This window comes from Ambystoma mexicanum, chromosome 11 (assembly GCF_040938575.1).
Source record: "Ambystoma mexicanum isolate Mex_15411 chromosome 11, UKY_AmexF1_1, whole genome shotgun sequence".
Lineage (NCBI taxonomy): Eukaryota > Metazoa > Chordata > Amphibia > Caudata > Ambystomatidae > Ambystoma > Ambystoma mexicanum.
The window spans coordinates 865,772,619-865,786,639 of record NC_090934.1 but is presented as its reverse complement, the minus strand read 5'-3'; the positions used below and the strand labels follow the sequence as shown (position 1 = coordinate 865,786,639).

At 47.8% G+C, this 14,021-nt stretch overlaps 1 protein-coding gene across 1 annotated transcript in view; it reads right to left on the bottom strand.

Annotated features, from left to right (window-relative positions):
- RIC8A (RIC8 guanine nucleotide exchange factor A) overlaps positions 1 to 13,795 on the bottom strand; it is a 170,844-nt gene extending 157,049 nt beyond the window's left edge. Inside the window, exons 1-2 of the mRNA XM_069623908.1 lie at positions 13,240 to 13,795; positions 1,029 to 1,076 (exon numbers count right to left, since the gene is read on the bottom strand). Coding sequence (XP_069480009.1) covers positions 1,029 to 1,076; positions 13,240 to 13,323 — 132 coding nt within the window. The 5' untranslated portion in view covers positions 13,324 to 13,795. The remainder of the gene's footprint in view (positions 1 to 1,028; positions 1,077 to 13,239) is intronic.
- Between the last annotated feature and the right edge of the window lie 226 nt (positions 13,796 to 14,021).

Here is a 14,021-nt window from a genome sequence, read left to right as displayed (position 1 = left end):
CCGGACCCATGGGGCATTCCAGAGAAGGCCAGGCTGGAGTCAGGATCTTACCGGCATTGCCTGGATATGTCAAGCTGTTTTACAGGCTTTTTAAACTAAACTTTGTTGTGACAAAAGACAAGTCCTGTTAAAAATGGTTCAGAAGTTGAGTTTCTGAATACTGCATGTGTTATCGCTGTGCACTGGTATGGTTTTAGAAGCTCAGGGGCTACAACCAGAAGGCTAGCTAGCCCAGAGTCCTGACAGTCTCGACATTAATGTAGCCCCAGATATTTTCCAAAGCTAGCAACACCCCTGAAGGATTTGTACACGAAACCCTGTGCAACTGTCTGCTTTTGTGTTGAGACAATGACCTCGACACACATGCGGTAAAGGGTGCTGCCTTACCCGCGTGGTATTACAGCATGTGATAATACTGCACGTGCCCAAAGGAACACCAAAATGGGGAATGGCTTTAAGGTACAAGGACTCTAAATCAGGTGGTATGTTACTGTTACTTCATGCAGTAACGGTGGTAGTATTACTGTAAGTAATAAGGCCCAGTGCAGTGTAAAGACAAGAATCTAAACGCGCGTGCGTGCGTGCGTGCGTGTGTGTGTCAACATAGAGGGTGTGCAGGGGTGGACTGGGAACCAAAAGAGGCCCTGGAAATAATGTTCAAAGTGTCCCCATATTATACATCTTGCGCAAGCCCAACCCTTGTCCTATGAGACAATTTGGAAATAAAATAGGTTACCCCACAAAAGAGGCCCTGGGTGAAGAGGCCTACCGGGACATCTCCAGAGTTCCCCATAAGCCAGTGCACCCCTGTGGGTGTGTGCGAAATGTTCCTATTGTGCCCCGTTTTTAACACTGCCAAGAGCAACTGGAGCAGGGGGTGGTTATTGGTTCGGGATCTTTTCGGGGCTCTCCATACACGATGCACAGTGTATCGATAACTTCCCAATGAAAGGAGGTAGGTCCATGTGCAACTCGTAATCCTTCTCACTCTGCTTGCCTGCCGGTGGGTCGAAATGTGAGGGTCTCACCTTTCTGGTCTCCACGTCCTCATTTTTGAAGGAAAAGCACTGGGAAGTCTGGAAATGAAAGCAAGAAAGGGGAATTGAGGTAAGACAGTAAAAGTAGCAGAGTAACAGCAGATGTAATGGGAAACTGAAAATAACATAGACCCCCCCCACCCCGCCCCAGCCATAAACACGAAGGGTTCCCGATGCAGCACACGCTTGCCTGCCCCACAGATGGAGCACCCTCAGCCTGTACCAGAAAGATCCCACGCTCGCGCTCTAGCACAGCTGCTGCCTACACTGATTGCCAATGCATGGAGTCTGCACTTCCCCTGTGCAAGAGATGGCGCGCTCACTGCTCCACCAGTAATACAGGGTAGGGTAGCCCACATTCACCTCGACCAAAGACTGGGCCTGCACGTGTTCTAACACGATACAGTGCCACCTGATGTATTACGATAGATGGCGCCCCTAATCACATTTATAACAGAGGATACCCACGTTTTCATGTTATGCTAAATGTGTTATGTAGCAGATGCACCCACAGGTATTAAGCTGTTCTATTACGTAACGTTGGATAATAACTGCAGCGTAATAGAGGAGCATTCAAGGAAGTTTGAACATAGGCACTGGAGGTTAAGTGGACACTTTGCCTGTGTGGCAGATGAAGCCCGTTCTCACGCTGTACTGGAGGCCTCGCTCACCCTGTTCAGCGGGTGGCATTAACACTTATATCGCAGACACAAACGGAGCCCACATTTGCCTTTCCAAGGCATGTAACGAAAACATCGGCTACGCTCACGAGGGGGTTGTTTCCTCGAAAATGCTCATATAAAAATGAGCAAAACTCCCTTTCTTCGAAAATTGATCGACACGTGAAATGGGTGAGAAAGAGTGCCCATGTGGAGAATGGGGCTAACTCCCCCCGCCCCCAAACCTCCCATAAATACAGGAGGAACGAGAGCAAGAGAAAACTGACCAATCGAAATTAGAGAAGTAGATGCGTCCCTGTTGGAAGTAACGCCATATATGTCACCATATCAAACCGATGACGGGACACACGTGAGTACTCTGTATCACAAATGAAACCCACATTAGCACTGTGCCACAGATGATGCCCGCATGTGCCCTGAACCAAAGATGGCGTCATACCTGACTCTACAGCTTTTAGGGTCCAACACTGCCTCTACCACAAATGGAACCTACGACACTTGCCTGTCAATTGCATATGGTGTGGCAGGGTCAGGTTCATGACCCTGTCAAAGGGTGTGGGGGCGGAGGTGCAGTGGCCCTTCTCTACCTAGGGCAGGAGGCTCTCAAAAACAAAGCTCAGAACAAGCCCTGCCGCAGAATGCACACCTGCCTAACCTCTGGGTTTAGCCTGGAGATTCTGGGGACCCGATTCATGGAATATTTGCCCCGTACAATGTGAATTTGCACTGCTGAAAAGTGACTTTGCACTGCAGACACAAACCCTGATTCACGGAACCGTGCAAAGTGTATTTTTGCCATGCAAAGTCTGTGCAAAGTCATTTTGTACTGCAAAAATGACTATGCGCTGACTTTCCCCTTCCTCAACTTCACACTATTCTTCCTCAACTTCACACTATCAATCATAGTTTACTACAACACCCATTTGACCTGTTAGGTGTAGGCCTCTCTCCCACTATACAGGAATCTCAAATCTAGCTGTGTTTAGGATTGTAAACTTTTTTCACCTGTTAGGAGTAGGCAGTGGTCGAAGTGTACAAAAAGAAGTAGTGGAATTATGTTCCCTACTGCCCTGCACCGCTCCCTACATACTCAATCGCCACAGCCCCTCCCACGCACAACACAAAGCCCAAAACAGATGCGCCTGCTGTTTAAGAGAACGTTCAGTGAAGTGCACTGAAAGTGCAAGTTTCAACTTCTTCCTATACTTTTATTTTAAAACGAAACCGTTCCGGAACGGTTTCTTTTTAAAAATAAAAGTATAGGAACGGTAACACTTAATTAAAATAAGTATAGGAGCACTGCTCCCGATCGCTCCCACCCACTTCGACCACTGGGAGTAGGTCTCTCTCCCACTATACACGATTCTCGAATCTTTCACCTGTGTTTAGGATAGTAACCTCTCACCTGTTAGGCGTAGGCCTCTCTCCCACTATACATGACTCTCAAATCTAGCTCTGTGTAGGATTGTAATCTTTTTACACCTGTTAAGCGTAGGCCTCTCTCCCACTATACAGGAGTCTCTAATCTAGCTGTGTTTAGGATTGTAATCTTTTTCACCTGTTCAGCGTGGGCCTCTCTCCCACTATACAGCACTGTCAAATCTAGCTCTTTTTAGATTGTCATCTTTTTTCACCTGTTGGGCGTAGGCCTCTCTCCCACTATACAGGACTCTCGAATCTAGCTGTGTTTAGGATTGTAATCTTTTCACCTGTGTTTAGGGTTGTAACCTTTCACCTGTTAGGCATAGGCCTCTCTCCCACTATACAGGACTCTCAAATCTAGCTGTGTTTAGGATTGTAATCTTTCTCACCTGTTGGGCGTGGGCCTCTCATCCGCCGTGCGGGGCTCTCAAATCTACCTGTGTTTAGGATTGTAATCTTTTCACCTGTGTTTGGGTTGTAACCTTTCACCTGTTAGACGTAGGCCTCTCTCCCACTATACAGGATTCTCGAATCTAGCTGGGTTTAGGACTGTATTCTTTTTCACCTGTTCAGCGTGGGCCTCTCTCCCACTATACAGGACTCTCGAATCTGGCTGTGTTTAGGACTGTAATCTTGCACCTGCGTTTAAGATTGTAACCTCTCAACTGTTAGGCGTAGGCCTCTCTCCCACTACAAAGGACTCTCAAATCTAGCTCTGTTTAGGATTGTAATCATTCCACCTGTCTTTAGGGTTGTAAACTTTAACCTGTTAAGAGTAGGCCTCTATCCCACTATACACGACTCTCAAATCTAGCTGTGTTGAGGATTGTAATCTTTTCACCTGTGTTTAGGATTGTAAGCTTTCACCTGTTAGGCGTAGGCCTCTGTCCCACTATACAGGACTCTCAAATCTAGCTGTGTTTAGGATTGTAATCTTTCACCTGTGGTTAGGATTGTAAACTCTCACCTGTTAGGGGTAAGCCTCTCTCCCACTATGCAGGACTCTCAAATCTACCTCTGTTTATGATTGTAAACTTTCCACCTGTCTTTAGGGTTGTTACCTCGCTAGGGGTCAAGTCCTAAAAGTTAAAGTGGGTGGGCTCATCAACAAACCCAATGGGATGTGATGTTGGCAGAAATTAGCATATCTAGATGAAATATGCACATTTTATTAAATTGGCTTTGCATAACCACCCAAATTGAAAAGGACAAATGGCATTTGCATTTCATAAAATCAACACACGCACAAACACCAACAGAGGATATTTTCTTCAAATAGTGTTTTTGAAAACTTTAAAAGGTGTGCATGTTTTAAACTCCAAGAACTAATACAAATGTTTTCCCTGGGATTGCAGTGCCGAAATGGGACATTTCACCTTTAGTTGTTGGTTATTTTTCATCAGGTTATATAGCATAGTGGTGAAGTGTCTAGCCTACATATCTGCCACTGCGGTTTGATTCTTGAGGTCGGCTTTAATTCATAAATTCAACAAGGACATTCAATGTTTCTCATTTTAGCTGTGGGGGACTGAGTCCACCCTCTGAATAAAGTGGGTGGACCCCGTCCCCCTGCGTGTACCCTCTACTTTTGCCCGGAACCTCGTACCTGTTAGGAGTAGGCCTCTCTGCCACTATACAGGACTCTCGAATCTAGCTGTGTTTAGGATTGTAATCTTTTCACCTGTGTTTAGGGTTGTAACCTTTCACCTGTTAGGCATAGGCCTCTCTCCCACTATACAGGACTCTCAAATGTAGCTGTGTTTAGGATTGTAATCTTTCTCACCTGTTGGGGCGTGGGCCTCTCTCCCGCTGTGCGGGGCTCTCGAATCTGGCTGTTTTTAGGACTGTAATATTTCACCTGTGTTTAGGATTGTAACCTCTCACCTGTTAGGCGTAGGCCTCTCTCTCACTATACAGGTTTCTCAAATCTAGCTCTGTTTAGGATTGTAATCTTTCCACTTGTCTTTAGGGTTGTAACTTCTCACCTGCTAGTAGTAGGCATCTCTCCCACTATACATGACTCTCGAATCTAGCTGTGTTGAGGATTGTAATCTTTTCACCTGTGTTTAGGGTTGTAACCTTTCACCTGTTAGGCCTAGGCCTCTCTCCCACTATACAGGACTCTCAAATCTAGCTGTGTCAGGGACTGTGATCATTTGGTCACCCATGTCTCAAACTTAGCTGTGTCTACTACAAACACCCACTGAACCTGTTGGCCGTGGGCCCCTCTCCCACTGTGGGGGACTCTCGGATCTGACTCTGTTTGGCCTTTACTCATTGGTTCACTTGTATCTCAGACCTAGCTGTATCTAGCGCTGCACCCGCTTGATCTGTCATGCATAGGCCTCTCGGCCACTATACAGAACGCCAAAATACAGTAGCGCCCTATTTAAAATTGCATTGTTGATTGCAGGTATTTAGCCCACTATATAGTACCTTGTACGTGACCGACCAACTCACACCTAGAGACCGTCACTGTGGAGTGAGAGAGCGATCATTGGTTGATTATTGTGGAGTGATACTGTGATGAGGGGCGCACGCCTCATTAGATGTCACAGTGATTATTAGTTGCGCCCATTAGGACAAATCTGTAGTCACTAGCTATCCTTCCTAACCCACATAGTTGGCTCACCGCAGTGTACATCATGCAGGGAGACTCATATTAAGGACAGCCAACATTAACCCAATGATATAATCCTAACAAACCTCCCCTACTTTACGCAAACAGCGACTGAACAAGTCAGTAATACCAGCTGACCTCCTACAGAGTGTCCCCAAACCTGTAGCGGACAATTACCTACACCCAGTACTACACCACAAGACAACCGGACCAAAGCAAATAAAGACCAAAACAACACTCAACCTCAAAATGCCACGCAAGCGACCTGTACCGAGGGGAAGAAAAAGAGCAGAAAGAACAAACACTCCGGAACAGCAACAAAGACTTGCAACTGCAGAACACACTCCCACAGACAGGAACGACAACCTAACTAACGCTGAGAGAAGAGACAAATCCCTCTACTTAACCCCATGCCTCGCAAACAACCAGTCACCAGAATGAACCAACCCAACGCAAGAATCAGCAACAGCAGACAACCAAACACAACCACACAGAAGAAGGACGTACAAAGCTAGAAATAACAAAAACACAATCAATGCAATAACACCCTACATTACCAAGTCAAAAAACTTCCACTCAACACCCACAATCCTTGGAAGAAGAACCTGATGAAAACAAAAACCCAAGACTGAACCTAGAAGAATTTTTCGACGACACAGACGCACCTGTACCAACACCTCAACTAGAGATCGACCTTAAAGGAAACCCCAACACCGATCAGAAGGCGACCCCAACAATAAAGCACAAACCAAACCACACCTCTAAACTCCACTGCAATCTAATAAACACAAGATCCATGTCAAAACACTCAACAGAGATCTTTGACCTTCTCCATGACAACAGCATTGACATCCTATTCATCACAGAAACATGGCTGGACGACAACTACAAAATCACACTCCAAAGCTGCCTTCCAACCAACTTCAAATGCCTTCAAATAAACAGGGAAAATAGAAAAGGAGGAGGCCTCGCGATAGCATTCAAAGGACACCTAAAAGTAAAAATAGACAAACTTCTCAACATCATCAACTGCAAAACCATGGTCATACACCTATCAGCGAACTCAAAAACCAACATCACATTCATCCTGGTGTAGAGACCACCGTCATATGATGTAACCTTCGTCGATAACTTCATAGAAGCCATCACCAACATAGCCACCAAGCACAAACATCTAATAACCCTGGGGCACTTCAACATCTGGTTTGAAGCAAGACACGCCAACTCCCAAAACTCACTGATTGGACAACCTACAACCATGAAACCACGATAGCTGGCCAAAGGGGCAACACACTCGGCAAGACACACCCTTGTTGCAATCTTCACCAAGGAAAAACTTATCACCACGGCACTACCGATACAAATACTGTGGAGCGACCATCTCATCATCCCATTCGTCATCAGACTACCAACTCTACTCTGCATCCAAGCCCCCAAACTAACAGCCACCACAAAAAGAAACTGGGAAACCGTCAAAGCAAGCAACCTGTTTGAACAACTGCAGACGACCAAACTCTCAATTACAGAACTAGAGCTGGCTGACCTAGACGGGAAAGCAGAGGTACTACACAAATGGATCGCTGATACAATTGAAAAAGTTTGCCCCGGAAAAACCGTTCACCCTATCAAAAAAAAGGGCAATGGTAAAATTGTTCACACCACTACTAAGCACCATGAAAAAGGACAACAAGAAGATGGAGCTGGAATGGAGGAAAGAATACAACCCGGAAAAAAAATACTGTTTCAGAAACAAATTCGAGCATACAAGAAGGAAATCCAAAAGGCAAAGAGAAGGCATTATGATGACAGAATCACCAATGCCACCAAAACACAAAAAGAAATGTTCAACATCATTAAAAAAATGAGAAACTCACCAGGCTGCGACAACACTCCAACCCCCTCAGAGAAACTTTGCAATGACCTGGAAGACCACTTCAAGAACAAAATCAACGACATCCGACAAACCATACAAAATAGACCAACAGACCATAACATTCAACCAACCGGACCTAACATTGAACCACAACACAAACCCCAAAACATTCCCGAAATATCAGCAGAGGCTTTCGGCTTGCTGGTGAAACACAGCAAGAAAACCAGGTCACCCATGGATCCCTGCCCACTGGACATCTACGAATCAATCCTTGCACAAGGAACGCCATCAGAATACTACAGAAACCTCCTAAATCGCTCACTAGCAACAGGAACCGTACCAAGATCCTTCAAATCAGCATATATCAAACCACTCTTAAAAAACCCAAGTGGCGACGTAGAGACCTCTCCAACTACAGACTGATCTCAAACCTCCCCTACCCAGCAAGACTCCTGGAAACCTAAGTATACAAATTAACCCAAGAACACGTAGAAAAACACCATCTGCTAGACCAGGCACAAGTCGGTTTCAGACCCGCAAGAGGAACCAAAACAGAGCTACTATCCATCTGGGATGACCTAAAAACTAACGCGGACTCTGACACAACCTCGGCCCTGATTCTGCTCGACCTCTCCGCAGCCTTTGACACAGTTAGCCATGACACCCTAACCAAAAGACTAGAAGACATAGGAATAATGGACATGGCACTACTCTGGATTAAATCATTCCTAGCAGACAGAACAGAAACCGTATGGATAAAGCCCTTCAAATCCACCCCACGAGTTAACGACTATGGAGTATCACAAGGGTCCTCACTATCACCACGGTACTTCAACATCTACCAAACTCCAGTAATCAGAATCTTCAAAAAATACAAAATTACATGCTACAACTACCAGATGACACTCAAATCATCTACAAAATCGAAGACACTCAAGACGATCATTCAACCCTAATCGAGTGTCTAAAAGAAGTCTTTAACTGGATGAACACCAACAACTTGAAAATCAACCAAGGAAAGACAGAAATCATGATTATATCCAAAAACCAAGAGAACAGCACCTATAGTCCATGGCCAACGGTAATGGCAACCGCACCAACTGTCATGCGGCATCCCTGGCACTTGTGGCACTCATGGAGGATGCACTGTATCACACGTCCTGAATCAGGTCCTGGGAACGGCAATCCGAGAAAGACCACATGCGGTCTAGTCCTCTCCCAACATGGCCGTGGCATGGTAGGGTTGCTATAACAACGCACCATAGTCATGGCTCAGTGCATTGTATCGTTCTTCCTGGTACCCGCTGCAGCTCTCCTGGCTGTTTTCTCCATCTCCTGAGTGTTCGTTGTTACTCAGTGGTCCCCTTGTTTGTACCTGCCTTTCCTTATTATTTTTGTCGCTCCCCCAGACTTCGCCTTCTTACTTTTTGCCACTCGTTTACTCTGTGGCTTCTGATTCAACCAAGTTTTGTCTCATCTGGTACCCGCTCTACAGGTGTGCCCCCTCACTATACATTCATCGGCTCTTCCGCTTGCCTCTCTGCATTTCTCACAGAAGGTGTTCTTTACACGTCCATGTCTGTTCATAGCTTTTCTTGAGCCCCTGCTCTTACTTCAGTCGATCTGGCATTTCTTTTCCATATATCCTCATTCTGATCTATTCCTGTATTACTCCTAGTCCAGTCCGTAAGCATACTCACAGCTCAAACCTCAATCTGCTTCCAGCCTCCGTTGTTGATCATCTCCAGTCGGAATCTTTTGGAGTTTTCCGACCTCAGTCTCCTGTATTATTTGCCGTACCCCAGGACATCATACGTGCATCAGCAGGACTCTTAACTGCAGGGTTTTTTGGTGCCAAGTGCTTTTTCCCTGCTCCGGAGGCTGGCTCCCTGGGGTTCCCTTTGGTCAGGTGTTTACATCCTGCCATGGTGGCCTCCGGCAAAGCTCATCCTTACTTGCGCAAGAAGAAGAGTAAGACCCAGAAGCGCCGAAGAGGTAGGAACCAAAGAAAAGGGACAACAGAGACTCAGACCGGCTCATCGGAAGAAAGAGGTGAGGAGGGGTCACGGGAGAGTTCCCCGGTGTTGTCCAGGCATGACACCAACACCATCCAAGGTAGTAAAAAATCTGGGAGTCCTGATGGACAACGGTCTAAGCTTAGAACCACAAATAAATGCTATAATCAAGTAATGCTTCTTCCTCCTTCACACGGCAAGAAGAATCTTACCTTTCCTGTCCTTCACCCACAAAACACTCACAATCGTCGCCCTCATCATGTCAAGAATCGACTATGCAAACAGCCTCTATCTTGGGATACCAGAATACCTCCTGAAGAAACTACAACAGCTCCAAAACACTGCAGCAAGACTTTTCCTCAAAATATCCAGAAGAGACCACATCAATCCGGCCATAAAAACACTGCACTGGCTTCCAGTCAAACATTGCATCACCTTCAAAACAATGTGAATAACACACAGGGCAATCAGCGGACAAGGAGCTGAATTCCTACAAAAGAAATTAACAATCTACAAGCCAACGAGACCCCTCAGATCAAGCAACGAAATCCATCTGGAACAAAAACCATACCTTAAGAAAAAGCTTGGGAGCTCCTCCTTCTCCCACTTAGCCGCAAAAACCTGGAACAACACCCCAAAAGAAATAAGAAACACTGAAGACCAGTTACAATTCAGAAAATTACATAAAACCTGGCTCTTCAACATCAGAGATTCAAACTGAAAAAGCTAAACTACCGAACGGTAACCACAAAGAAAAGGATGACAAATCTAGGACGACACTGACAACATCCAGAACCGAATAAAGAAACTCGTACTACAACAAGAGAGAGGACGCCAAGTCGAATAGGACACAAGTGACACACATAAGAACAGAAATCAGCATCCCTAGCCAACTTCCAGTGAACAACCTCACCCGCTCCACAATGCTATTGGAGATCATACCTGCATAGAGTTGTGTGAATGTCTACACTTGCCACCTTCAAACCAAGTTGTCGATACTGGCAGGGGCATTGACCGAAGGGAGTTGTGAATGAAGGCAGATGCTGCCTCTGTACGTAACTCCAAGCGTTGGCATTTGCCACATTGAAAAGGGGCAGGGAGCAGTAGCATGCAGTAGCATGCAGTTGCATGCAGTAGCAAGCAGTAGCATGCATGAGCAACTGAATAAGATGATGAATGCTGAGCAGCTGCCACATATGGAGGGAATAACCCTGGCTGACAAACCGGTGCCGTATAGGCGGCCGGTGCCCAACTTGGGCAAGGTTATGAATGTGAGTGAATGTCAGGTGGTAAAGGGACTGTGAGGGTCGGATAGCCCCAGATATAGATGGAGACGAGGAGATGCTCACGGCACCCCACTTGAAGACAATACGGAAAGCTAGCGCTTCGCTTCCAGACAGCGGGGCCAATCTAACCAGCCCTCTAACAATTTCCCTCCTCTGCTCTAACCAAACACAACCACAAGCCTACAACACAACAATCTGCACAAACTTCACTGCACTGCAACAACAAACAAACCACACATAGAAACGCACAACAGCACACAGCGGCTACTGACCGTAAAACACCCCAATCCCAGCCAACGGACTTCCGGGCCGAGGCCGCCAACAGCCCATCCAGCTCATTCCCACTAACTCACCCAGGGCCCCTCCCTTTTCTTTCAGAACAGCCAGAGCGCCACGGTACCACTCCGGTGGTGATAGTGTGCGGTACAGATATCCTTCAACATTAACATTAACAATGGTGGCGACGGCACAAGAGATGCCTGTGTGCTGGCTTCACTATTATGAAGAAAAGGCGAGGCTACTGGAAAGCAAAGCCTTTTTTTCTAAACCCTTGGTTTCCAGCGGCCTCACCTTTTCAGCCGTAATGGTGGTGCTGTCATGCAGCGATCTCTTAGCTAAAGAAATGAGGGACAGTGCCACCATTAAAGCTGAAAAGGTGAGGCGCTGTCCCCCGCTAGGCTTCGCTTTTGTTAATGGACAGAGATCAGCGCTCTTTCAGGGTGCTGATCTTTGCAAAGGGCGGCCTGGTGGGTGGGGGTATGTCTATAACCTATTGAGCTGAGGGGGCGTTAAGAGGGCGTGCCCTAATATGGGCAGATGACGCCCCCTTGATGAGCCCCGGCTTGTTTTCTTTTGCCACTTAAGGCACTGGCGGTAGGATTAACTGAGCAGAAGCACGAACCATTATGGACGCCTGGGCTAGTGTGGGAATCCCAAGGGAGACAAATGCGAAAGTGGCGCCCCAAGCACGACTTCCCAAAACCCAATTTTGCCGCCGGCACCCCTGTTTATTGTCATGTCATACCCTATTTTTCCAAAGAACAATCCGTACTTAGTGTTATTCTTGTCATTAAAACACCTGAAACTTCCTAACGACCACATAGTTATGATAATGTTGAGTGCACGTTCACTGGTAACCATGCTCACCCTGTGCCAAAGATGGTGCCCCAATTAACCTGCGCTACGTGATGTACCTATGTGGGCACTCGACCACAGATAATCAGGCGATACCCACCCTTGCACCGTAGGACAGATGGCACCCAGATATGTGTTGTGCCCCACGGACGGAGCCAGGTTTTGCCTGTACCATAAAGGGCGCCCACATGCGCCCACCTTCACCCTGCACTACAGGTGAAGGCCACACACTCCTGAAACCTAGAAAAAGCTTACTCTTATCCATGATGGTGTTCACACTCTTCTGCACCACAGATGCAGTCCACATTGACCCGTACCACAGACACAGCCGACACTCGCTATACATCAGCGTTTACACCCACACCCACAGCCATGCTTCCCCACAGGGGTTGTTGACATTTTTCCTGTAGGCTGTACCACAGGCAGTGCCCACAATTGCCCTATACTTGAGATGGCGTCACCCACACTGGACCACATATGAGAACCCTACTCTCACTGTGGACCCCACACGATGCCCACACTCTCCTAGTACCACAGACAGAACCCACATTTACCATGCACTACAGATGCATTCCACACACACTGTCTGACACACTCACGAACCACACACGGGGCCCATGCTCTGCACCACAGACCGAGAGGTGCCCGCCAGCCACCACAGATGGAGCACAGGGCCATCTGAGCCACCGAAGATGCACATATTATCCTACTGCCACAGATGGGGACGTGCCCAGCAGCCACCACAGATGGAGGTCAGTGCCATCTGTGCCACGGAAGATGCACATATTATCCTACTGCCACAGATGGGGACGTGCCCAGCAGCCACCATAGATGGAGCGCAGTGCCATCTGAGCCACAGAAGGTGCACACATTCTCCTACTACCACAGATGGGACCCACACTCAACAGTGCCCACCAGCCTCCACAGAAGGAGCTCAGTGCCATCTGAGCCATAGAAGATGCCCACACTCCTATAGTACCACACCTGAGCCCACATGTACCACAGATGCGATCCACACAGACAGCCTAACACTCTCATGGACCACATAAGGGGACCACGCTCACCTGCACCCCAGATGGAGCTCAGTCCCCTCTGAGCCACAGATGACGCCCACCCTCTCCTGCATCATAGATTGGTTCTCTCCGCAGGACATCAGACAGACCCCCACTCACCTCCTGGTTATAGAGCGTAAGCCCTTTCAGCACCAGGTCCTGCTGTCCAGTCTCCACTGTGGCCACCAGGGTACTCAACTCCATGGTCTCACAGGGGTAGAGACGGGGTAAGGGTGGGAGCCGCTGGTACAACAACGGGGGTCCCGTAGAGAGAGGGTGGGCTGCAATAACCGAGAGCGAGAAGGAAGGGCCGAGCCGAACTGAAGCAGAGCGTAATATAGAATAAACAATAATCTCTTCAGGCAGGTGCACCGAAATATCATCAGTCTGCAAGCCCACGCCCTTCGGGCTCTCCTGCTCTGCCTCCCCGCTCTGCTCGCCCCCCCCTTCTGCTCTAATCCCCTCCCTTCCGGAGCGCAGGGATCCCTCCCTCGGAGCAGCTGATCCGAGGCTGCTCCCTGGATGCACGCACAGGTCTGAGGTCTGGAGAGGATGCTGGGGCACCAGCAGGAAGGCTCCCCCAGAGTACAGTGTAATGGCCTGGGGCAGATATACAAACACGCCCACGCAGCGGTAGCCTGGCAGGCGTACTCCTCCGAGGAGAGAACGCCATGTTCAGAGTGCTGCCGGCAGAACGCTGTGTACCCACCCTGGGGTGCATGAAGCTGTGGGGAGACGGCGTTACGCACGGCACGCATGTCCTCGCATGCACACCATACGCTCACATAACCTTTAACATTGTCCGCCTGCACAAACAGCATTAATTGCACAATGTATCATGAGCAAGCACACACCGCAATGCACACACAGAAGCATGAACATTCGGCGTCATGCACACAGCA